Source organism: Pseudorasbora parva, chromosome 23 (assembly GCF_024679245.1).
Source record: "Pseudorasbora parva isolate DD20220531a chromosome 23, ASM2467924v1, whole genome shotgun sequence".
Taxonomy (NCBI): Eukaryota; Metazoa; Chordata; class Actinopteri; order Cypriniformes; family Gobionidae; genus Pseudorasbora; species Pseudorasbora parva.
Window position 1 is genome coordinate 1657259 of NC_090194.1, and position 27492 is coordinate 1684750.

The 27492-nt window shown below is 42.4% G+C and overlaps 1 protein-coding gene across 3 annotated transcripts in view; it reads left to right on the plus strand.

Moving 5' to 3' along the window:
- ryr1a (ryanodine receptor 1a (skeletal)) overlaps positions 1 to 27492 on the plus strand; it is a 174182-nt gene that overhangs the window by 57930 nt on the left and 88760 nt on the right. For all 3 annotated transcript variants that reach the window (XM_067432724.1, XM_067432722.1, XM_067432723.1), the window contains 10 exons: positions 684 to 770; positions 860 to 1086; positions 8903 to 9347; positions 11188 to 11775; positions 12872 to 13072; positions 14876 to 14990; positions 16522 to 16662; positions 16746 to 17019; positions 24208 to 24322; positions 24888 to 25020. In XM_067432724.1, the coding sequence (XP_067288825.1) occupies positions 684 to 770; positions 860 to 1086; positions 8903 to 9347; positions 11188 to 11775; positions 12872 to 13072; positions 14876 to 14990; positions 16522 to 16662; positions 16746 to 17019; positions 24208 to 24322; positions 24888 to 25020 (2326 nt within the window). The remainder of the gene's footprint in view (positions 1 to 683; positions 771 to 859; positions 1087 to 8902; positions 9348 to 11187; positions 11776 to 12871; positions 13073 to 14875; positions 14991 to 16521; positions 16663 to 16745; positions 17020 to 24207; positions 24323 to 24887; positions 25021 to 27492) is intronic.

Below are 27492 nucleotides of genomic sequence, written 5' to 3' on the forward strand. Positions count from 1 at the left end.
TATCAGTGCTGCAGATTTCTCTCGCGGCTCGTGCAGTCTTCACACAGACGAGGGCTGTAATCTAACGCTTATCGCCGTTGCAGAGACTTTCTATTTGTTCCGGTCAGATCACGAAACAAAATGCACAAAAACTGCCCCCGCTCTTGATGTACTGATGATATTCGGTTTTGTTGAGAGAAAAAATAGACCACGAGGGCAGATTAGAAACGAGAACTTCTGACAAGTTTAACAGACTAGCCCAGGGATGATAAGCAAAGTGTGCAAATCTATATGCCTTTATTCACGTGAAAATTCTTGGCACAACGTTATATTGTGTTTAGATACAATTATTAAACAAGATCTATATCAATAAATGGAACTATTTAACTGATTTCCGGCATCTTAATACAAATTTTTCTGCAATTGTTATTGTACATATTTTACATCTGATATAACACTGTATCAGCAATGCAACCCCTCTTAACACGCCATATTGTGCTTATCATATGCACGTGGATAACTGCCTACCATATGCACGCCAAAGCTCATTTTGATGTATGAGCGCCCTTTTACGTCAAAATGAGCTTTGGCGTGCATATACGCAGTTTTTCGTGTGCATATGATACGCAATTTATGTCCCACCCACTTTTTAAAACAAAGTTACGCCACTGATTAAACCTTTAAGCTGTTTGCCTGTGTTTCAGGTGGAACCCAACACTAAGCTCTTCCCTGCTGTGTTTTGTTTGCCATCAAGTCAGAACATGTTACAGGTGGAACTCGGCAAACTAAAGGTCAGTGCTAAAGTTGCCTTTTTTGTTGTACAAACATCGGCATAAAGTGTTCGTTATTCATATTGTTCTTTACCCAAACTTTTATCCAGAACATAATGCCAATCTCAGCGGCCATGTTCCGGAGCGACCACAAGAACCCGGTCCCACAGTGTCCTCCCAGGCTAGATGCCCAAATGTTGACACCTGTCATATGGAGTAGGATGCCTAATCACTTCCTGGAACCTGAAACTGGCCGTGTGAGTGAGAGGCAGGGCTGGAAGGTGCAGTGCATGGAACCTCTCATTATGATGGCTCTGCACATCCCTGAAGAAAACAGGTATTATATTGTATTAGTGTGGAAATATTGCTTATTTCATTAGAAATTAGAAAAACATTCCTTGATCCATTGAAAATAAAAGAATGACGGAGCGTGAGGGTGAAGTTAGCATAGAATATGCCCCCGCTGCGTTTACATTACATCATCCACAGTCGTTTAGCTTTTTGTTAAAAATAGAAATAAAAAACATTTATTTCAGTTGGATAACAGTCGTTCAAATTGTAAACGAATAATGGTTTTATTTTTTGATCAGCTGTTTCTGTAATGACCGCTTCCACACCGAACCGAATGTGCTGGGGCGAAAAAAAGCCATTTATGTTTTTAGTTTCGATGTCGATTTTTTTTTTTTACTCTAGCGGCAACAGAAACAGCTTCAACCAATCACATACAAGGAAACAAAGGTGTCCAGTTGATGTCACGAGCGATTTAATCTATTACCCTTTGCCGGGTGTGGCATTTCTCATGAAATTACAACTGTAGGTCTAGTTAAATCTGTTCATCTGCAGCTGTGTTTGCCCACTGTATGCTACAGACAGCAATAACTTAACCTTTTTTTTAATAATTATTTATTTATTTTTCTAAACTTTGTGTCCGCGACTATGGAAAGTGAATGTGTTGCCATCAGTACGTCTGTGGGACTTAAATGTTTACATTGTGACTGAAAAAACAGCTGCTCCGGATCGATTGATTCCTGAAGTGTGTGTTAATGATGAAGTGTCCGTTTTTTCTCAGCTGTCGCTGCAAATGTTTTGGAATGTTGGAGCAAATTTGTGTCGCGGCTGATGTGTGAGATTTTGACAAATATTTGCATGCAAAATATTCGCTTTGCTTTTTTCGTTACACGTCTGCCGCGTTTAGACTGTACGATTTTCAAACTCCTCGGGTAACTGCTCTTTTCACACTGCATGACTATCTGGGGTAGTGTTGCACAATGTACCAGTACTATCAAAATACTTTTGTGTTTCTCGCAGAAAGCGATCGTTTCGTGTCTTAAGACATCAGTGTGTCGTCACGAGCCACAGGGTTTAATATGGATTCGTATGTCTGTGTGTTTTTTACTCTCGTAGAAATATACCCCATTGACATGCTTTATACGAGCAACGGTTGAGTTAAAAATCTTCATTTGTGTTCTCCTGAAGAAACAAACACACCTACATCTCGGACGCCCTGGGGGTCAGCAGATAAACATCACAGGCTCATTTTTGGCTGAACTATCCCTTTAATAAGACTAAGAAAAAACTGTTATTTATACTGTTTTTCTATGTTAGATTTGTGGAAAGGAATTAAATTAGGAGTCAGTCAGAAGTTCAGGAAGCTCATAATTCATGTACCGTAAGGTCGGAAGAGACAATCATACAGGAGCCAGTTGGTTGAGAGATTGTGGCAAAACCTTTCACAGTGCTTGAGTATTGTTGTCTTTCAATAAGAAAGTAGAACTGAAATTACGAGATGAGTAATAGACAATTTTTTTCAGTAATAAATTTTGCCATTGTACTGCAAAAAAGGCTTTTCTTACTTAGTATTTGTGTCCTATTTCTAGTCCAAACATCTAAAAATTCTTAAAACAATAAATATTTACTAGACAAACAAAAGTAATTGTCTTGTTTTTGGAAAAAAAAAAACTCAAAATGAAGAGAGTTTTTGCTTAAAATAAGATAAATAATCTGCCAATGGGGTGAGAAAATAATCTTATTTCAAACAGAAAACAAGATTATTTTTCTCACCCCATTGGCAGATTATTTATCTTATTATAAGCAAAACTCTTAATTTTCAGTTATTTTTCCCAAAACAAGACAATAATTTTTACTTGTCTAGTAAATGTTCCCTTATCGAGTCGGTTCCTCGACATTACGTATGGGAAACCCTTTTCCTCGAAATGCTGAAGCCTGATTGAATCACTCTATTGCTTTGCAATAGCCAATGGCGTCCTGGCAATCGCCTGATTGGCTGGCCCAGCCACTATAAAAGCGATGTCAGGCGCCAAAAAACCTCAGAATCTTTCTTCTTCACCTGGAGCCTGGTTTCGTCGTTGATTTACGCTACGAGAGTGGACCACGCGGATTGCGAATCCCCTCTTGCGTTCCGGCGGATTACTAACTTCAAGATGTCTCTTTGTCGCGAGTGTGGCGGGCCCGTCGATTTTCCGGACGCACACGAGGATTGTGTGCTGTGTCTGGGCCTAGCCCATGCTGAGGCGGCATTGGAAGGATCAGATTGCCGAGCCTGTGAGGAATTGCCAATCAGGATCCTTCGTGCGCGGCTAGCCGTCGTTCGCGGCGACGACCCGCTGCCTCCTGCATCTCCTCAGCCCGCCGCCGTCGAGCCGCGGGCCGGCAGATCGCAGGTAACCCCTTCAAGGGGCTCTGCGGGGGGTTTGACGTCGGCCCATCCCCCACGTTGCCCTCGCGTGTCAGAACCCCCACTCACCTATGTTGAGGATAGTTCCCGCCCTCCGGCCGAAGCGCGGGAAATGGTCTCATTCGGATACGGAGAGGACGACGCCATGTCCACGAGTGCTTCCGATCCGGGTGCCTGGTCGGAAGTTCCTTCAGAGGCTGGCTGTACCTCAACCTCTCTGGATACGGAACTGATGAATATTCTTTCAGAGGCAGTGGCGGTTATGGAGCTGGACTGGGCGGCACCTGAACAGCCGTCCAAACGCTGGATGGACGGGTCCTTCCTCGGCGCTAGCCACCAGGCGGACGTCGCGCAGAGGCCCGCCCCCTTCTTTCCCGAGCTCCACGAGGAGCTCACTCGTTCATGGCGCTCCCCTCACTCAGCTCGGGCCCATGCTCAAGGGACTCAACTGCTCACGACAGTGGAAGGGGCGGAGAAAAAAGGATACGCCAGACCGCCTCCCGTCGAGGACGCCGTCGCGGCTCACTTATGCCCGTCCCGCGGTTGGAAAGCCGCCTCACTGCCTTCTAAGCCATGCCGAGCCACTGCTCACATCGCTGAAAAGGCATATATTTCAGCAGGACATGCAGCATCTGCCCTCCACACGATGGCAATCCTGCAGGTCTTCCAAACGCGACTCCTGCGGTCCCTGGACGAGGAAGGCCCGGACCCAGAATCAGTCCGTAAGCTGCGCATAGCAGCGGACCTCGGATTGGCCGCTTCTAAGAAGGTGGCCCAGGGAATCGGCCGCAACATGGGCAGCCTCGTTGTCCTGCATCGACATCTGTGGCTGACACTCACGGAGATGCGGGACGCGGAGAAGAAGCAACTCCTCGACGCGCCGGTAAGCCCGCAGGGCCTCTTTGGCGTCGCACTGGAGGCGTTTTCAGAGAAGTACACGGAGGCATTGAAGCAATCTAAGATGCTGCCGCATCTTCTCCCCAAACGATCGAATGCGCTTCCCAGAGCGAGGTCCAGATCGTCATCGGCTCAACGTCAGGCAGGTTACGCTGGGCGCGCGCCTGTCCAGGGCGGGAATCCGCGCCGCGAGCCGGAACCGCCACTCCGTCAGAGGCAGTTCAGGAAACCCCGTTTCGGGGCGAAGTCGGCCCCTCATCATCAGGGTCGGCAGGCGGAGAAAAAGGAGCAGCGCTCCTGATGTTCCTGTGAGGAGGAAAAGAGCGCGGCCCGCGCACGACAGCGGACCGGCGGCCAAAAGAGCGCGTTCCCGCTCAGAGTTCTTTCAGCAGCCAACAAAGAATCCCAATGTGCATTCAAATGTTGTGTCAAATACAATGTACTGTGTTGCAATAAAACGTTACATGACTCACCAAAAGAGCTCTTTTCCTCCATTAACTACTGTCCGCGACATAAGCGAAACCTCTCCCTCGGGAGATGTTTGGCGGAGCGGAAGCTCGGCGCAACCCGAGTTTTTAAATGTCTCCGTGGGTCAGACCACAGACACATCACCTGCCGTCATTGTAAGCAGCGATGCTCTGCCGGCGACTGGCACGACGCCCTCGCCGCAGCGAACACCGCCGTCACTATTGTCGAACCACCTAAGCGCGTGGGCACAGCTACCGGCGGCGTCAGAGTGGGTGATCAACACTGTAAAGCGCGGCTACACGCTACAGTTCGCTCGCAGACCACCCCGCTTCAACGGTGTGATTATGACAGAAGTGTCGGAAGAGAGCGCCCCACTGTTACGGGCAGAAATCTCCTCCCTCATAGCGAAGCAAGCGATAGAGATGGTACCCGAGGAACAGAGGGAGTGCGGGCTGTACAGCCGCTACTTCCTTGTTCCGAAAAAGGACGGGGGCATGCGCCCCATTTTAGATCTAAGACCGCTGAACAAAGCGCTCGCGAAACGATCGTTCAAAATGATTACAGTGAAGCAAATCCTGGCGCACATTCAGCCCGGGGATCATTTCATTGCGGTGGATCTGAAAGACGCTTATTTTCACATCCAGGTAGCCCCTCATCACAGGCGTTTTCTGCGATTTGCGTTCGAAGGTGTTGCATTCCAGTTCAAAGTGTTACCCTTCGGCCTAGCGCTGGCCCCCCGTACATTTACGATGTGCATGAATGCGGCGCTTTCTCCCCTGAGACTCAGTGGAATGCGCGTGCTAAACTATCTCGACGACTGGCTGATCCTTGCTCAATCGAAAAGTGTGCTCGAGGAACACAAACAGATGCTCCTCGCTCATTTAGCGCGCCTAGGTTTGTCTGTGAACATGCAGAAGAGCACGCTTCAGCCCTGCCAATCCATTACCTTTCTGGGTATGGTTTTGGACTCGCGCACGATGATCGCGCGCTTATCGACACAGAGAATCCAGTCCATTCACAATACACTGGCCTCGTTTGTGCGAGACAGGGCAGTCACTTTAAAAACGTTCCAGAGACTACTGGGTCTAATGGCGGCTGCAGCCTCCGTCTGTCGGCTGGGCTTACTGCATATGAGACCGCTGCAGCTCTGGCTACAGAACAGAGCCCCATCACACGCGTGGAGGGCAGGGACAGAACGCCTTGTCATAACGCGAGCATGTCTCGAGACCTTGACGCCCTGGTTCGGCACAGCTATGTTCGAACAGGGTGCTGCTATGGGCAGGGTGGTCAGGAGGATAGTGGTGACCACAGACGCATCGCTGTCAGGCTGGGGAGCCCTCTGCGATGGCAGACCAGCGTTCGGTACGTGGACGGGAGACCAAAAGCGCTGGCATATAAACTGCTTGGAGATGGAGGCTGTTCGTCTGGCGCTGCAGGTTTTTCTTCCGTTTCTGAAGGACCGTCATGTTCTGATCAGAACAGACAACACGGCGGTGATCGCGTATATCAATCGCCAGGGAGGAATGCGCTCCCGCGCCCTACACGGCTTGGCGAGACGCCTGCTGTTGTGGACGGATCGGGCACTTCTCTCGATCCGGGCAGTACATATACCGGGCAGCTTGAACCGCGGAGCCGACATGCTGTCCAGGGAGGGCATTGTTCATGGGGAGTGGAGACTGCATCCCCAAACAGTAAAGATGGTCTGGAGCATCTTTGGCGAAGCGGAAATAGACCTCTTTGCGTCGGAAGAGAACACTCACTGCCCTCTATACTTCTCGCTGACGACCGCTCCCCTGAAAGGGGACGCGCTGTCGAGCCGTTGGCCCACGGGTCGGAAATACGCGTTCCCCCCAGTCAAAATAATGCCGCTAGTGCTGCAAAAGATCAGGGAGGAGAGGGACGCTCTGCTTTTGGTAGCGCCAAAGTGGCCCAACCAACCGTGGTTCCCGGAGCTGATGAACATGTCGTCAACTCCTCCGTGGCGAATTCCACTGAGGAGGGATCTGTTGTCCCAGGCGAGGGGCTCCATATGGCACCCCAGGCCGGAATTGTGGGACCTACACGTGTGGAAAATCAGTGTGGAGTGAACCAGTTGGATGCTTCACACCGAGTCTGGCTCACGCTAGCAGAGTCCAGAGCACCGTCAACGAGGCGCTTATACGCACTGAAATGGGGAGTGTTTGCGCACTGGTGTGATAGCAAAAATGAAGACCCTGTGGTTTGTGCTATTCCCGTAGTTTTAACCTTCCTACAGGAACGTCTGGATAATGGCAGCTCTCCCTCTACGTTGAAGGTCTATGTGGCCGCTATCGCAGCCTCTCATAGTATACTGGATGGCCGTTCAGTGGGTAAACACCCCTTAATAACGAGCTTTCTTCGGGGAGCGAGGCGACTGAATCCCCCTCGCCCTCGCCAAATGCCAGTATGGGACCTAGCCTTAGTGCTCAGAGCGCTATCTGACACACCGTTCGAACCAGCTGAGTCTATCGAACTGAAAGTGCTCTCATTTAAGACGGCGCTGCTGCTCGCGCTGGCGTGTGGGAAGCGGGTAGGTGATCTACATGCCCTCTCAGTTAGTAATGCTTGTATGCAGTTTGGTCCAGACGATTGTATGGTCAGACTCACGCCCAGACACGGCTACACGCCTAAAGTGCTCTCAACCCCGTTCAGGGCCCAGGTTGTCACGATACAAGCTTTTTGTTCCACAGAGCCAACCTCAGATTCAGCGTCACAGAAGTGCGCCTTGTGCCCCGTGCGTGCGCTGCGTGCTTATGTAGACAGAACTAGTCAGATTCGAAGTTCAGAACAGCTCTTCGTCTGCTACGCTGGCGCCAGGAAAGGTGGCCCGCTGTCGAAGCAGAGACTGTCGCACTGGATTGTGGAGGCTGTGCGCCTAGCTTATCATTCCCAGGGACTTGACTGCCCGATAGGAGTGCGTGCCCACTCTACTAGGAGTCTGGCATCTTCATGGGCCTGGGCTAAAGGTATGTCTATTCAAGACATTTGCCTTGCGGCAGGCTGGTCATCTCACAACACTTTTGCGAAATTTTATAACTTAGATATTCCCTCGTTTGCACCACACGTTCTGTCAGTGCAGGAGGAGAAGGCTGAACAGCCATTGGACGACTGGGTCACCTGAAGACACGCCCCAACCCAGCGCGTGTTTCAGACGTGGTTTCAACTAGGTCGTCTAAGCAGCACGGGACAATACAGAGTCAAGTTAACTCTATAGCGCCTTTAAGTCATAACCACATTTTCAGTGTTATCCCCATTATCTATGCCCGCTTATCCACGCCGGCTATATATTCGAGCACCAACATCTTGTTGCCTTATTCACCCCCTGTAATTCACTAGTCCAACGTAGTTCGACTGTATACAAGGGAGACGCTGACAGTGTCAACGCAGAGTTGGCTCTCTGCCAGGGTTTTCAACCAGGTCCGATACCTGACCTGAAGGGGGAGGGGCGAACGCGCTGATACCAGTGGTTACAGCCGAAAGCGCCATTGGCTCTGTTGTACCGGGCCGACTCTATTTTCTTTTCACACGGCGGGGTTTTATACGTTCCCCATACGTAATGTCGAGGAACCGACTCGATAAGGGAACGTCTCTGGTTACTCAACGTAACCTTAGTTCCCTGAGAGGAGGGAACGAGACATTACGTAAACTGCCGTGTGAAACGCCTCCTCATTGCCTCAATAGCTCTCGTTCAGTCGAAAGATTCTGAGGTTTTTTGGCGCCTGACATCGCTTTTATAGTGGCTGGGCCAGCCAATCAGGCGATTGCCAGGACGCCATTGGCTATTGCAAAGCAATAGAGTGATTCAATCAGGCTTCAGCATTTCGAGGAAAAGGGTTTCCCATACGTAATGTCTCGTTCCCTCCTCTCAGGGAACTAAGGTTACGTTGAGTAACCAGAGACGTTTCTTAATGTAAGAATTTTTATATATTTTGATTAGAAACAAGACAAAAATACTAAGGAAGAAAAGCATTTTTTGCAGTGCGAAGATTACTGTGCAGAAATCTCATCTCGTGTGTGTTTGTCACACCCCTATTGATTAAACAAGCGGCTGAATTTGAATTAATTTCTTTTCCAGATGCATTGACATCCTGGAACTGTCGGAGCGCACCGACCTGATGAAGTTTCATTACCACACTCTGAAACTTTATGGTTCTGTCTGCGCTCTGGGCAACAACCGCGTGGCACACGCCCTCTGCAGCCACGTGGATGAATCGCAGCTCTTTTACGCCATCGAGAACACATACCTACCCGGCCCTATCCGCAGCGGATACTACGACCTGCTCATCTCCATGCACCTCGAGTCTGCCAAGCGAAACCGTCTCATGACCAATAAGGAGTTCATTGTGCCCATGACGGACGAGACGCGGAGCATCACCCTTTATTCGGACGCTGAGAAGGCCCATGCGCTCCCGGGAGTCGGGCTCACCACCTGTCTGCGCCCCAAACTTCACTTCGCCCCCACAGGGTTTGTGGGCACTAATGCAGACCTCTACACCCTCAGCCCCATCTTACCTCTACAGGTAGGCTGCACGATTTATCGTATTTTAAAGGGTTAGTTCACCCAAAAATGGAAATTCTCTCATGGAAACGATGGCTCAGAAAGGCCTTCATTGACACCAATGTCATTTCCTCTCTCAAGACCCATAAAGGCACTAAAGACGTCGTTACAAAGCCCATCTCACTACAGCGGCTCTACAATCGTTTTATGAAGAGACCAGAATAGTTTTTGTGCGCAAAAAAAGTAAATGACGACTTATATAGTGATGGGCCGATTTCAAAACAACGGTCTGAACGGTTATGAATCAGCGCATTGATTCATGATTCGGATCGCGTGTCAAACTGCTGAAATCAAGTGGCTTTGGTGATCCGAATCATGACTCGATTCACTGATTCATAACCCTTTAAAATTTTATTTTGAATTCAGCTCATCACTATCTAAGTGGTTATTTAGGTTTTTTTTGCGCACAAAAACTATTCTAGGGGCTTCATAAAATGATTGTCGAGCCGCTGTAGTGAGATGGGCTTTGTAACGACGTCTTTAGTGCCTTTATGGGTCTTGAGAGAGGAAATGACATTGGTGTCAATGAAGGCCTTTCTGAGCCATCGGATTTCAACACTAATATCTTCATCTGTGTCTGACGGGTGTCGAACAGCATTAGGCTAAGTAATTAATGAGAGAATTTTCATTTTTGGGTGAACTAACCCGTTCTCTCAATTGATTTCGAATAATCGTCACTAGGGCTGTGCGAAATTAAAGAAAAATGCGATATGCAATACATTGTTAAATAATACGATATGCGATACGATATTGCTATTAGTGTGTAAAATCTACTTAAATTATTATATATATTTTTTTTAAATCTAAACTGAGACCATTTATGTGTTTCACATTTTTTCCTGGGAAAAGAAAGCATCGCTACAACTTCTGAAAGTGACCAATCACAGCAGTGGGCATTTACACTGAAGTCTCTCAGCAGCCAATCACAGCAGACACGCCCCTTCAAACAGAGCGTTCAAATCAGAGGCTAAAATCTGGGTTGAAAAAAATGCAACGCAAATATAAAACAATGCAGTTCATGGCCCCTTTAAAGAGACCATACAAAATAAATTGAAACCATAAAAACTATCATAGGATCTGATTGTTTTTGAAGACTGCCACAAAATGTTAATTTTTATTAGGGATGTCCAGATTGGGCCCGATCACGTGGTTTCAGACTCGATCGGAATCGGACATTACCTCCCGATCAGGACTCGGATATATGTGTATTCTCATTATTTTTTAATAATGGCATGACATGAGTTTGTTGCAGAGAACGCTATTGGTTAAATGCCGACAAAGAAGAACACCGAAGCAGCTTGAAGCGAAAAGTGCGAGTATGTCTGTGGTCTGGAGGTATTATAAAGTTGATGACAACAACATTGCAAATGCAGTAGCAAACTGTGAGATATGTAAACTTGGGATTGCAAGATGTGGAAAGGAAAAGGCTACATTTAACACAACAAACCTGAAACGGCACGTCAAAAACAAACACAGCGACGGCGTAGGACCTCACAGCCAAGATCGCAGAAACGATCGCGATGAGTGACCTGCCATTCGCCTTTGTAGAGAACCCTGGATTTCTTATGTTTATGGAAGTGCTTTATTTGTTAACAGAGTTGCTGAAGTTTAAAATAAGGAACATCCAGGATCTGTTTTTTGCTCTTTTTTATTTTATTTTAATATATTATAGAAGTATCGGATCGGGACTCGGTATCGGTAGATCCTCAAAATCAAATGACTCAGACTCGAGGGCAAAAAAACCTGATCGGGACATCCCACATTTTTATTACTCTGTACCTTTTTTTATTTCTGTACTTCAGATGCTGAAGGATCATGCCCTCAGCATGCTAACTGAAGCCGTGCAGGACGGCGGGCAGGCCATGAGGGATCCTGTAGGGGGCAGCGTTGAGTTCCATTTTGTGCCCATCCTGAAGCTCATCAGCACCCTGCTCATAATGGGCGTGTTTGATGACGACGACGTCAAACACATCCTAAAGCTGATCGAACCATCCGTCTTCAGTGATGGAGAGAGCCATGCGGAAGAACCCGAGCCAGCCTACATTAGAGATGCCGAGCAACAGCTGGTCAGCAAAGAGGAAGGGATGGAGGTGAAAGAGAAAGAAGAACGAGTAGAGGGGGAAAATGAGGATGAAGGAATGGGAGAGGAAGAAGAAGAAGAAGAGGAAGAAGATCTTGAGGATGAGCTTGAACCTGAGGAGGAAGAGGAATATTTAGAGCAAGCGGGAAAACAAGGGAAGGAGGACGAACATGCTGCGGAAAAAACAGACAGAGAGAAAACGACAGATGCTGAGAAAGAAAGGAGTGTGGTTGAGGCAGAAGTGACGGAGGAGGAGGATGTGGGAGAGGGACTGCTGCACATGAAGCTTCCCGAGTCCGTTAAACTTCAGGTGAAGTAGCTCTCGCTTTTTGTCAAAATATTCAACTTTATTTCCGATCAGCTCATTTCAATTATAAAGTCATAATTAATGTTGAAAATATCATTTTAAATGTCCTCATTATTAGACAAAGAGACAAAAAAATGATTTTAAAAGTCATAATTGTGAGATAATAAGACAAATAGGATTTAAATGTCCTTATTATTAGATAAAAAGACAACAATTTTATTTTAAGTCATAATTGTGAGATGAAAAAAAAAACAAATATGATTTTAAATGTATTCATTATTAGATAAAAAGACAAAAATGTGATTTTAAGTCATAATTGTGAGAAGACAAAAATATGGTTTTATAAGTCATAATTGTGAGATAAAAAGACAAATTTGATTTTAAATGTCCTCATTATTAGATAAAAAGACAAAAATGTGATTTTAAGTCATAATTGTGAGATAAGAAGACAAAAATGTGATTTTAAGTCATAATTGTGAGATAAGAAGACAAAAATGTGATTTTAAAAGTCATAATTGAATGTAAGCCCTTTCCCGCCACATGAAAAACAAATTATGATTTACTAAATGGAAATTATGACTTTAAAATTCATAATTATAAGATAAAGTCAAAATCATGACATGCCAAGCCATTGTGAGATGAACAGTTGAAATTAGGACTTTAAAAATTCTGAGATAAAATGTTTATATTTTGTATTTAAAGTCAAAATTATGTTTAAAAGTCCTAATTATAAGATAAAAAGATGAAATTAGATTTTAAGAAGTCTAAATTATGACCGAAAGACATTTAAGATTTTTTTTTAATGCACTTTTATTTTTTTGATTAACACTTATAATAATAATATTTGCATTATTGTTTTCATTTTCTGCAATATATTTTTTTGCATGCGTTTTTACATTTTGAAATCAGTTTTTACAACAGAAATTAATCAATCAAAAACTTACTTTAGCTTTTCATCTAAAACAAAATGAATTTCTTGTCATTAGTGTAGAGCTGCTCTGAAGCGCGTGTGCGTGCGTGCGTGCGTGTGTGTGTGTGTGTGTGTGTGTGTGAGAAGAGCGCTGGAGAAATAAAGCTGACTTGTCTTCCTGGTCTTTAGATGTGTACTCTCCTGCAGTATTTCTGTGACTGTGAGCTGCGTCACAGAGTGGAAGCCATCATCGCTTTCTCAGACCGGTTTGTCAATCAGGTGCAGAGCAATCAGAGGCAGCGATATAATGAGCTCATGCTGGCCTTCACCATGAGTGCTGCCGAAACGGCCCGTAAGACCCGCGAGTTTCGCTCGCCTCCACAGGAACAGGTACTGCAGCTGCTGTACACACGGCCATGGAAAGAACGGACACCCTATTTATTTTACACATTTAAAAGGGATACTTCACCGCTTTTTCATATTAAACTATTTTATTCCCTTAACTAAGACGAGTTGACACACACCTCTCTCTTCTCAGTGCGTGCACTTAATCACTCTGACGCGCGGTGATGATCTGATAGCATTTAGCTTAGCCCACTAAGCCCAGTTCATTCACTATGGTACCAAGAGATCAAGTTAGAAGTGACCAAACTCCTCCATGGTTTCCCTATTTAAATACAGTTACACAAATAGTTGAACGACCTAGTATGGTGACATAAAATAAAATGTGGCGCTTTTCTAAGCGGATTAAAAATGAGAACTATAATGTGTGGCGGAATAGCACTTCTGAGAGTACTTCGACTCTGCGCAGTAAGGCCGGGGACACACTGCAAGCGTGCCGTGAGCGTTTTGGCTGCGTGGCGTGTCCGTTTTTATTTCGGCTCCCATGTTAACCGGTTAGAGCTTGCACACTGCCGGCGTAATACGTGCGAGCCGCGCGGAAAACGCATGCATGCTTCAAATAGAAGAGACGTTGGAAGCAATTCCAGGCAAAATAGAATAGGAAAAGATATTTATGTGTCATTTTGACACAAATACATATTAATAAATGACATTTTCATGTTTGAAAGTCTGTAGGTTAACATAAATTCAGATATAGGCGTAATTGTAATTTAAAAAAAAACATAATTATCGATTTTGAAATATTAAACCTGTCATTCTGTAGCCTATTTTGCCGTCAATACCATAGATATGTATGGTCAATAGGCTACTGCCGACGTTGTCTTTGCTTTATCAGTAGGCAATATATTTATATTTAACATGAAGTATGGGCTTCCCCGTACATCAATAGCAGCAGCAGCGCCACGTCAGACACGCTTCTGGTGTGCAAAGAGAGAGAAAACGCCACAAAGGCCGCCCCGCGGCTGAGACGCAACAGAAACGCCACGCTCACACCACGCTTGCAGTGTGTCTCCGGCCTAAAAAGTCCCGGCTGAAAAATCCCTTCTCACATCTCCCCCTCCCTCTCTCATTTCGGTCAATAGGGGGAGATGTGAGGGGGGATGTTTCAGCCGGGACTTTTTACTGCGCCGAGTCGAAGTTCTCTCAGAAGTGCTATTCAAGGACCAGATGATTTATTATTATGTCCTGATATGGAGAACCTTGGGTTTCAATAGGGTGTCCTGTCTTTTTTGACATGACTGTGTGTATACAATGGCAAGAAAAAGTGTGTGAACCCCTTGCGGAATCTGTGAATAATTTTTACAAAATGCATGTTATTTTTTTTATTTGGTGCTGTTGAATATTTTACATAATTTGTTTATATATATTCCACAAGACCAAAAAACCCTGAATTTATAAAAGTGTATTAACCTTTTGGTTCTTAATCCTGTGCGTAGTTCCCTGATTATCTGTGTGTGTGTGTGTGTGTGTGTGTGTGTGTGTGTGTGTGTGTTGTTCCCTAATGATCCGTGAGTGAAAGTGTTGAGTGTGTGCCGTTCCCTTATGATCCACAGATGCGTGTGTGTGTTGTTTCCTGATGATGTGCGCGTGTGCGTGTTGTGCCCTAATGATCCACGGCTGTGAGTGTGTGTGTATGTGTGAGACTGTGCGTGTGTATGTCGTTCCCTTACGACATTTTCACAGATTTTGCAACGGGTTCACAACCTTTTTCTTGTCACTGTGTGGATATAAATAAATATATAAACTTTTTTGTAGGAAAAAGCTATAATTGTATAAACTCTGTATATTCAGGTGAACATGTTGATGAACTTTAAGAATTGCCAGGAGGAGGAAGACACCTGCCCCGTTCCTGAGGATGTCCGGAATGGCCTGCTGACATTTCACCATGACCTTTTGGCTCACTGTGGTTGGTTTAATTATTTTCAAAGAACACACTGTCGCTGTTTAATATGGCGACCAGTTTCATTACCGTCCATGTTTATTCCTGTTTCCACATGCATTTTATTCAACCTTAGCAAGACTAGGTACATCAAATCAAATCACCTTTGCTTATACACTGCTTTTTACAAGTCCAATTGTTTCAAAGTAGCTTCACAGTGTTAACAGAAAGATAATGCAACAGAATTTGAATAATAGAATATATGCCATATTAAAGAGATGCGTTTTTATTCTAGTTTTAAACTGACAGAGTGTGTCTGCTTCCCGAACAATGCTAGGAAGACTGCTCCAGAGTTTAGGCGCTAAATAGGAAAAGGATCGACCGTCTGCAGTTGATTTAGATATTCTAGATATTATCAACTGGCCAGAGTTTAGAGGCCGCAATAGACGTGATGGAGTATAATGTGTTAAGAGCTTGCTCAAGTACTGGGGAGCTAAACCATTTAGTGCTTTGCAAGATTTGAAAATGTATGCGACGTTTAAAGGTGCACTATGCAACTTTCCGTCCACTAGAGGGCGCCTATTGAAAAAAACAAAGGCGTAGTTTGATGATGCAAAGTTTGAGCGCAGCATCTTGGGAGATGTGGTCTTCACCTCACAGCCGGTGGAAAATAGGACTCGGGCAGAAATCACGTTCATGGATGCGGTTATTAACGTTACTGTAGTGTAAAGCACAGCAGGACCGAGTGTTTAGGAGCTGAGCACGGCTGCTGGAGCGATTGTTAAACAAAAAACCCGCCTCGCGAATACCGGGACTTTTATTATGACGGGACGGGACACATTCGCCGGGTGCCTGCACTGATCCGCTCTTCCAGTTATGATTATGAAGTAATGGAGCTCTGTTTATCATATTAGATACATTTAAGTGTGTTTAAAATTGTTATGACGTTACTCTGTGTGTTCACTTGTTCACACTGCTAAGAGTAAAGCACTCCTGCCAAATAAAACCCGAAACAAAGAGTAGCGCAGATATGACGCAATTGACCGGCGACTTCCCTAGACACTATGCTGACTCGTCCCGGTCCTTAGTTAAAATAGCAATTTTCTCACAATTTACAAATAGTTGAAAACATCTGGAATATTGTAGGTACTCAACTGAACAAAATATATAACACCGGCCTAGTGGTTTTTGGATATTTTACTGCAAAAATACTACATAGTTCATCTTTAACAGGGATCCAGTGCAGTGTTGACAGAACCGGGCTAATATGATCATACTTCTAGTAAGAACTCGAGCTGCTACATTTTGGACCAGCTGGAGTTTGTTTATTAAGCGAGCAGGGCAGCCACCCAGTAGAGCATTACAATAATCCAGCCTTGAGCTCATGAACGCATGTACTAACTGTTCTGCATTTTGCATTGAGAGAATGTCGTAATTTAGATATATTTTTTAGATGGAAGAATGCCGTTTTGCAGATGCTAGAAACGTGGCTTTCGAATTGAATACATCTTTAATTCACTTTTCGCAAACATAATATAGGGAGTCTTCTCTGTCATAGGTGTGCATATAGAAGAGGAGGAGCAGGAAGAGGCAGTGGACACTTCTCTCCGTGGGCGTCTCTTGAGACTGGTGCAGAAAGTTAAGAGCTTGCGTAAGAAGCCGGAGGCCGAGCCTGAACCTGAAGAAGATAAAAAACCCAGTAAACGATTCGTTTTTTCTCTTCATATTAGTGGCGTCGTTTTCTCTGTCGTAATCACATGAACGTCTGCTCTTGTGCCGCAGGTACTCTGCAGGAGTTGATCTCCCACACCATGATCCACTGGGCTCAGGAGTCTTTCATCCAGAACCCGGAGCTGGTGCGGCTCATGTTCAGTTTGCTGCACCGGCAGTATGACGCACTGGGTGAGCTGATCCGAGCCTTGCCCAAGGCCTACACTATCAATGCGGTGTCTGTGCAAGACACAATGGAGCTGCTGGAGTGTCTGGGGCAGATCCGATCCCTGTTAATCGTTCAGATGGGGCCTGAAGAGGAGAGGCTGATGATCCAGAGTATCGGGTGAGTGCATGATCACACCCTAGAAAAGTCATGAACACAAATTGCATTGTTTTTATTAATGATTCCTGGGGTGCGCCTTATTGGACTAGTCTTTATTGGACTACGCATTTTTGCTGCACTGAGTTGAACCGTCTGTTTGAAGGGGCGTATCTGCTGTAAGACTTCAGTGTAAACGCCCACTGCTGTGATTGGCTGCTGAGAGACTTCAGTGTAAACACCCACTGCTGTGATTGGCCACTGTGAGACTTCAGTGTAAACGCCCACTGTTGTGATTGGCCACTGTGAGACTTCAGTGTAAACGCCCACTGCTGTGATTGGCTGCTGTGAGACTTCAGTGTAAACGCCCACTGGTGTGATTGGCTGCTGTAAGACTTCAGTATAAACTCCCACTGCTGTGATTGGCTGCTGTGAGACTTCAGTGACAACGCCCACTGATGTGATTGGCTGACATCTTTGCATATGAAATGGCTAGTATTACATGTGGAACTCTCTTGAAAACTTAGCACGTTTTAACAATTCCAGCTTTCAAGGTTAACTAATGCTTTCATCATAACTAACAGTGCAAGCACAATGTAAATAAGAGATTTGTTGATTATTAGGGGAGTTTTACGGGAGTTATCATTACGGGAGTTTTGGTGCGAGTCCAGAACTCAGTCACTGGTAAACTCGCGCTGTTTGATTGACAGCTCCAGCGATTGTAAAGGGCAGGGGCGGAGTGGCCATCGGGAGAATTCCCGGTGGGCCGCTCTATCTGCTCATAAATTGGGCCGGCAGACTCGGCTGCTTCATTTTTCTTTCCCTTAATTTTCTCTGTATGTCTGTATGTGTTTAGTTACTGTGTGACTGATATAACAGCGCCGCTAATTGCTCTATATTTCAATTTAAATCGGTTTGAGTGTCGGTCTTGGACTCCCGGGCTGAAAATGGGTCCCACTCCGCCAGAGGTGGGTAGTAACGAATTACATTTACTTCGTTACATTTACTTGAGTACATTTTTTGGGTAACTTGTACTTTTAGAGTATATTTAAAAATGTGTACTTTTACTTTTACTCAAGTACATTTCTTGTGAAAAAACTGTACTTTTACTTCGTTACATTCGGTGGCGTTCCTCCGCTACTGTCAATGGTGATAATTAATTATATATTTTAAAATTAGTATGACTTGTTCGCAAGTCTCGCGAAACGTTGGAGAGGCTGCTTCGCGAGAGGTGGATATGCATCACCCGCATAAAATTAGCTCGCGTTTAGTCAGAAGATGATGGCCGAAGCAGAGGGAGATGTGTGTGAGCTACGGCAGATCACCCGTACGTGGCCTCAAGTTCTGCCTGTTTTCAGTCCAAGATGTCAAAAAGAACAGTTTCATAATTTAATGCATGCTGTGTGCACCAGTATGAACTGACATCTCAGCATACAATAATTCCAGCTCCAACCTGAGAAAGCAGTGGTAAGTGTAACAATGATGCCTATATTTGAACACTATTAATGTTAATTTGGTAACTATGGGCACTTTTCCTTTATTGTAATACTTCACACACTGTCCGAGTGATTTCCTCATATACGCTCTTGTGCAAGCATTGACAAATCATTTGAATCCTCCGAACACACCTCCACAAACAAACATTCACATCTGCACATTTACATATCTTTTTTTTCTCACAAAACGAGCAACCTCATTGGCAAAATGTATCTGTGACAATGTTTTTGCAAACCACAAAATACGTACCAATACACACTGCAGTTTCCAGCAGAAATGAACACTATAGGCAGAAAAACTGCATTTTTTAGTCTATGGTTTGTAAACTAAAACATTTTGAATTTTGCGTCACAGCTCCATGTTCTGCTTTTCTGATTCACCAGACTTGCTCGATAGCTCAGCTGATACAGGTTTGTATTTGCAATGCGAAAAGCTTGAGAACGAACCCCATGAAGAACGAGTCATGATAAAAGAGCTCAAAGACGAGTTCTAAACACAAGCTAAAAATACATGGACACAATTTTATTTTTGTCACATTTGCTTTTGTTAACACTTTCGGGTAGGCTTAGGGTTTAGTGTGGGTGTACGTTAAAAACACACCGTAACAAAACATGTCAGATTCACGCAAATCTGTTCTGGAAAAAAATAAGCTTTTAGCGCCACCCAGTGGACATTTCACTTCGAAACTGTCGCAATATGTACGTATTGGTACATATTTTGTGGTTTGCAAAAACGTTGCCATAGGTACTGATGAGATCAGGCTAAAAACGAAACAAATTAAATAGCCTAATGTGACATCCTGCATTTATATACACATCCGGACAGACAACAGTCTGCAGTGTATACATAAATTTAAAAATTGGACTGTATTTTTAAGAATGCATATACTTATAAAAATATAAGAACAAAGTATGTTTTAAAAAGAGCTGTGGTTAGCCCAGCACACCATTAATTTACACTGTTTAACCATTAAACACACACACACACACATTATATATATATATATATATATATATATATATATATATATATATATATATATATATATATATATATATATATATATATTAATGAAATTCAGGGTTTTTTCTTCGTATCAATCAGATCGAAAGTAACTAGTAACTAAGTACTTGAGTAGTTTTTTCATTTAATACTTTTTTACTCTTACTCAAGTAACTATTACAATTGTTACTTTTACTTTTACTTGAGTAAATATTTCCGTAAGTACTTGTACTTTTACTTGAGTAAAGATTTTGGCTACTCTACCCACCTCTGCACTCCGCCCCTGGTAAAGCGAGCGTTCTTTGACGGCTTTCTATATACAGTTTAAATAACAGATTATTTTCTTCTACTAAAGCCCCTTTCACACTGCACGTCGGACCCGCAATATTCCCGGAGCATTGCCGGGTCGCCTTCTGTGTGAAAGCAACTACGTCCCGGAATTGATTACCGAATTCGATCCGGGTCGGGGACCTAGTAATATTGCGGGATTCGACCCGGGACGAGCGCTGAGTGAACAAAAGCCGAAACTAATGCCGCAACGTGTACGTAGTTATCGTGCGACTCCTAGAGCTTGTTTTTTCAATAATACAACCCTGCAGTGCCAGAAGAGCTCGTCGGTGTTTTAAATGCAGAGAGTGTTCGTATACAAAAGAAACTAAAATTAAACAAGCAGAAATGAGCGCAAACTGGACACAAGTCGAGACCACGGAGCTCCTTACTATCCGCGCTGAAGCGGAGATCGCTCGCCGTTATACGTCACATCAGGATGTCACGTGTCAACTCGATCCGGGACCGTTAAGCGTTGTGTGTGAAAGCGCATATATTACGGTATTTCGTTGGCAGTGTGAATGGACTAAATCTAGCGGCCCGGGAACAAATGCCAGGTCGCATTATCCGTGTATTTGCCGGAATCGCAGTGTGAAAGGGGCTTTAGAGAAACGATGTGAAGTTGAGCGTTTAGTCACTGGTTTGATTTACTGACACGCAGATCATCTGACTGTACGTGAATCATTACATATCAGAAACCACTGGTCTCAGATCAGCCATTAGAATGAACACGGTTACTCACATGTTGAGGCATTACTGTCGAGTCCGTATTGTAAAAGTCTGTTTGCGACTGAAATTGCGACTGATTTCCCAAAGAATCCACAGTGAAATGTAGCGAACACAAATAAATAATGCTCAGCTGAGACTTTAGTAGTAGTACTTTATTGTTCAGCCTAAGCTGAAAATTGATCTTTGGTCTCGCCACACAATCACAGAACAATTTACAGTACACAACATACAATAAATACATCTAACAATACAATACATCTACAATCACAAAATTAAAATATTCACATTTCTTACCTCTTATTCAAAAGACTTATTGCGTTTGGTACGAACGTTTGTTTATATATTGCTCTAATTGCTTTTGGCACTCTATAGCGACGACGTGATGGTAGTAATTCAAAAACATGATTCAAGGGGTGTGTTGTGTCTCTTGTTATAATCAAAGCTTTTCTCTGAACAGCAGTTTGGTATAACTGAGCAACAGATTTTTGCTTTAATCCTATAATTTTCCCAGCTACTCTTGTAACTCTGTCTAATTTAACTTTATTTACCAGAGTAACTCGTCCGAACCACACTGTAATGTTATACCCTAAAACACTCTCAATTAGACCTGTATAAACTCTTTGCAGCACAGCTGTACTCACACAAAAATCTTTCAGTTTCCTTAGCAAGAATAACCTTTGATTTGCTTTCTTACAAATAAGAGCCACGTTATCAGAGAAGTTCATTTTACAATCAATCATGATTCCTAAATATTTAAAAGTCTTCACAATTTCAACAGTTTGATCACATAGCAGTATTTCTGTTAAAGGCTCCGGATGATTTAAAATCAGCTCTTTTGTTTTATGTACATTTATCAATAAGGAACTTTCTTCACACCATTTTTCTAATTTCAAAACATGTTCCTCGTACTCAAAATGTACACAGTCTTTCCATAAAAGTGCCACAAGTGCCATATCATCTGCGTATTTATATAATTTATAATTCTCATGCTGCACTCTTATACCATTTGTATAGACCGAAAATAAAAGAGGTGACAGGACGCATCCTTGGGGTGCCCCCGTATTTAAAAATATAATATCTGATTCGAACCCTCGAGCACAAACTCGCTGTGGTCGATTTGTTAAAAAATTCTTTATCCAATTAACTATTCCTCCATTTACACCTAGGATCAAGAGACGTTCCAATAGCAAATGTATCTGCATGGTATTAAAGGCAGACGTGTAATCAATAAAAAGAACACGCACGTAAGCCTTTGCTTTTTGTAAATGGCTTGTAATTGTATCGACCATAGTGAGCGTTGCATCCTCTGTTCCTTTTTGTGCTTTATATGCAAATTGCAGTACGTCTAATTGTTCTGATATGTCTTGTTTAATATAATCACTAACTACTCTTTCCATGCATTTAGCAAGTATTGATGTTAACGCCACTGGACGAAAGTCATCTAGATTCTTTGCTTTTACTTTTTTCGGAAGAGGTCTTATAAATGATAACTTCCATAGATTCGGTACTATCTGTAAGTTTAATAAAAACTGAAATAATTTTGTTAGGGGGTCAGTTAGTTCATTTGCACATATCTTTAAAACTCTGCCCTTAAGGCCATCTGGACCCGGTGCTTTATTGGGTTTAATACATTTAAGTGACCTTCTGATTTGGTCCCCTGTCAACCAAATTGGTGGCGCCACTGGGATATTATTACTTATTTGTTCAATCTTATTCCAGTTATCGGCTACATCATATCTTCCATAAAACAAATTCAAATCGTTAACCCATTTAAAACCATCCGTCCCTATAATGATATCATTATTTACATTTCTTGAGTCACGCCCCATCATCTTATTCAAGCCTTGCCAAGCACTCCTTGCGTCTTGATTCGCTAACTGATCCTCTATCTTATGTTTAAAATCAATCTTTGCTTTCTGTATCATAGCTCTCAGTTCCTTCCTTTTAATTTTAAATCCATCATGATTATTTTCCCGAAATGCCCAATTCTTTTCATTGAGGAGTTTTTTTAAATCTTTAGAGAGCCATGGCTTATTATTTGAGAAGATTTTAACCATCTTAGTATCAATAACTGTTTCTTCACAAAATTGAATATAAGAGGTAATACAGTCAGTTAGTTCGTGAGGGTCTCTGCATGAATCAAAGAAAACATCCCAGTTTGTAGTGCAAAAACAGTCCTTTAGCATGTCTTCTTTGTCCTTACTCCAGACCTGAATTCTCTTTTCCACTGGTTTATCCCTTCTGACAAGTTGTCTATATTTTGGCAGTAGATGGATAACATTATGATCCGATCTACCAATCGGTGCTCGACATACTGCCTTGTATGCGTCGTCAATGTTGCCATAACATAAATCCAGTGTGCGTGAGAAACGGGTTGGACAATCAATATATTGTTGCAAGTGTGGAAGAGTTTCTGTTAGTGAAAGTGTATTAAAATCCCCCAGTATGAAGACTGGTTGGTCTGCCGACTTTGTTATGATCCTAGTAAAGCACTCTGCAATATGTTCCGCTGCCTCGTTATTATTAGGACCCGGTACATATACTAGGAGTATAGTTATTCGACCAAATTCCCTCGGCAGATAAAATGGTCTAAATGATACAACCAAAGTCTCATAGTCCGGGGTACAAGTCTGTTCAGTAATAGTAAACTGTGATGACCAATTTTTATCAACATACACGCAGAGTCCCCCGCCAACAGATTTCCGGGATTTTACCTTGTCTCTGTCGGCTCGTATAGTTGTAAATCCCTCGATGTCCACACAGTGATCTTCATTTAACCATGTTTCCGTAAAACAGATGAGATTACTGCTCCTAAACTCCTCCTCTTGTCTAACTCAAAGCGCAACATCATCCATCTTGTTATTAAGAGATCTCACATTAGACAGCGTGATCACTGGAAGTGGATGACGGCTTCCTCGCCTCCGCAATCTGTTGCGAATTCCTCCTCTTGATCCTCGCTTCTTAATTCTTGATCTCCTTCTTTTGCGCACACATATACTTGTTGGGATCTTTACATCGATCGCGTGATTATCATCATATCGCAACGATAGCAAGAAGTCTCTTGAATAAGTCCTCAACACCGTAGAAGCCAGTTGATCTTCAAAAACCTTGCCCGCCAACACCACTTCAACCAGCGCCAAGGTCATGCTGATCATAAACACATTCATACTGCTCCCGATTTAAAAGAACAGAATTAAAAACGAATAAAATAACACTTAAATCCACCAACAAACGCCACGAGACAGCGAGACACAGGGTCAGCAGCAGGCCGCGCCCCCGGAAGTCATTGGTGAGAATAAATAAGCTCATTCCCAGCATTAGGATCCTTTGGAAGGGAATGTTATTTTCAGTCAGTTCGTCTCTCCTCGTCATCTCACTAACACTCCAGTGGGCGGAGCCAAAGCTGTGCTGATGAAGTGGGTGGGGCCAAAGCTGTGATGATGAAGTGGGCGTCGATCTTCTTCTGCAGAGGCGGTCTCACCGTCTATTGTAGGCTCATTCACAACCAGTCGATCTCTGGGCTTGGGTTTAATTAGTTTTCAGTTCTGAAATTTACAGAATATTCCTATAGTATGATGACATCTTATATGTCAGTTCCTGACCCCCTAAACTTCAACAATATTAGCAACTACAATAGATCTTCCGGTTCTCTTTCAGAAATATTATGAGCAACAGGGTTTTCTACCAGCACCCCAACCTGATGAGAGCTCTGGGAATGCACGAGACAGTCATGGAGGTTATGGTGAACGTACTCGGAGGTGGAGATTCAAAGGTACACAGTTCATATTTTAAACACATTTCTATGTCATGAGCATCGGAACCATTGTGTGTGGGTGGGACAAAACCCACCCTATTTTTACAACCCATAATATTGGACCCAATCACTTTTATCATCTCTAATTCAGCACAACTCTGTTTACCTACCCCTAACCGAGAAACACTTATTATTAAACACGTTAAGACGCTTTATTTCCACTTTTATAATATTTTTATTTAAAAAAATAAATGCCTTTATGATCTGATATGTGACGGGAAAAGGGAGTAGAGCGAATTCAGCAAAAGGCGGATTCGAACCTTGTCGTACCATGTGTCTCTTACCCCTACACTATAGCCACAATAAATAACTCTGTGATTTCCGTAATTTTGTCTGGCCCAATCAATCGTTTAGTAAACGGTGGTATATTTGTATTTAATGTAAATGGCATCTAACGTTACTCCATTAAAAAAAAAATCTGAGAGAGAGGACCCACCCACTTTTTATGTGCTTCCGACGCCCATGTTCAATGTGATGTTCAAACATTGAATGATTTAATCTGATTTGCCTTTTCTCTGGACAGGAGATCAGATTCCCTCGAATGGTGACCAACTGCTGTCGTTTCCTGTGTTATTTCTGTCGTATCAGCCGACAGAACCAGCGCTCGATGTTTGATCATCTGGGCTACCTCCTGCAGAACAGTGGGATTGGGCTAGGTAAAGCCTGATTATTTAATTAACCTTTCCTCTCCACTATGTACATTAATGTTTAGCCTAGGTTAAACTAAAGCAGCTCTAATGTTGAATGTTAGGGGTGCAACGGTACACAAAACTGACGGTTCGGCACAGCAGGGGAGAGAAAACTAAATAGCTTTTTTTACATTAAACAGTGGTTTACTAAACAAATTGTGTCTGTCCTTAAATTAATTTAGCTATAACAAAATGTTTTTTAAAGATAATGCTGTAAACTATAGGGAGCCAAAGTTGTGATGTATTAATATTACAGCATAAATTCAGCTGATATTCATGATTAGATATAATAATCAACACTCAAATAACACACTGTGTGCAAACATGTACAACAGCGTCACATAAGGCAGTTTTTCCATTAACTTCTAAATCTAATTATAAAATTGTTTTTAATCCAATTCGTTGGTGAAATATAATCATTTATACACAGTATAATAACAGATTTATTTAAACACATTAAATAATCAAGACATCACTAACAGGTTTAATATAATATAATAACTAAATAAGATAATATAATTAATATATAGGCTAATATAGTGAATATATAGGCTAATATAATTAATATATAGGCTAATATAGTGAATATATAGGCTAACATAATGAATATATAGGCTAATATAGTGAATATTTAGGCTAAAATAGTGAATATATAGGCTAACATAATGAATATATAGGCTAATATAGTGAATATATAGGCTAATATAGTGAATATATGGGCTAATATAGTGAATATATAGGCTAATATAGTGAATATATAGGCTAATATAGTGAATATATAGGCTAATATAGTGAATATATAGGCTAACATAATGAATATATAGGCTAATATAGTGAATATATGGGCTAATATAGTGAATATATAGGCTAATATAGTGAATATGTAGGCTAATATAGTGAATATATAGGCTAATATAGTGAATATATAGACTAATATAATGAGTATATAGGCTAATATAGTGAATATATAGGCTAATATAATGAATATATTGGCTAATATAGTGAATATATAGGCTAACATAATGAATATATAGGCTAATATAGTGAATATATAGGCTAATATAATGAATATATTGGCTAATATAGTGAATATATAGGCTAACATAATGAATATATAGGCTAATATAGTGAATATATAGGCTAATATAATTAATATATAGGCTATTATAGTGAATATATAGGCTAACATAATGAATATATAGGCTAATATAGTGAATATTTAGGCTAATATAGTGAATATATAGGCTAACATAATGAATATATAGGCTAATATAGTGAATATTAAGGCCCTGTCCACACGAACACGGGTATTTTCAAAACCGCAGCTTTTTCTACGCGGTTTGGCTGTTCGTCCACACGCAAACGTTGTATCCGGTTACTAAAACCGGACTTTTTTGAAAACTCCGGCCAGGGTGAAGATTTTTAGAAACTCCGGTTACAGCGTTGTCGTGTAGATGGTGAAACCGGAGATTTTGTTTTTTTAAATTGAAGTGCGCGCCGTTCTCTCCTTTGTTTGACGTCAGATTTTCCACATCTCCTTTTGATTTACGTGAGTCGATTCTATGCGGTGGACTCCACTAACAGCGCTTATCACACGTATATCCTACAGATGTTCAGTTATTTCATTGTATTGCAGAACAAAGGCGCCAGAATGCAATAATACAAAATAGTAAAGCAAGTGTGTGAAGCTATTACAGTCCACTTCGGCCCTGCACCTGTGTACCTGTCACTGAGTCCAAAGCAAAGGAACTTGTAGGAAGTGTTTCACTTGAGCCCATGGTGGCATCCCTCAGTCAGTGCAATGTGCATCGGTGCAGTGAATGGGACCCACGTGGAAATCAGGCAGCCAATCATAGCGTAGTTTTGCGTTCTCATGTGGACAGAGTTTTTTATAAAACCGTGCTTGTGTGGACGCGATTGTTTTTTAAAACGGAGGGGGAAAAACTCCGGTAATAAAAATACCCGTGTTCGTGTGGACTAGGCCTTAGGCTAACATAATGAATATATAGGCTAATATAGTGAATATATAGGCTAATATAGTGAATATGTAGGCTAATATAGTGAATATATAGGCTAATATAGTGAATATATAGGCTAATATAGTGAAAATATAGACTAATATAGTGAATATATAGGCTAATATAGTGAATATTTAGGCTAAAATAGTGAATATATAGGCTAATATAGTGAATATATAGGCTAATATAGTGAATATATAGGCTAACATAATGAATATATAGGCTAATATAGTGAATATTTAGGCTAACATAATGAATATATAGGCTAATATAGTGAATATATAGGCTAATATAGTGAATATGTAGGCTAATATAGTGAATATATAGGCTAATATAGTGAATATATAGGCTAATATAGTGAATATATAGGCTAATATAATGAATATATAGGCTAATATAGTGAATATATAGGCTAATATAG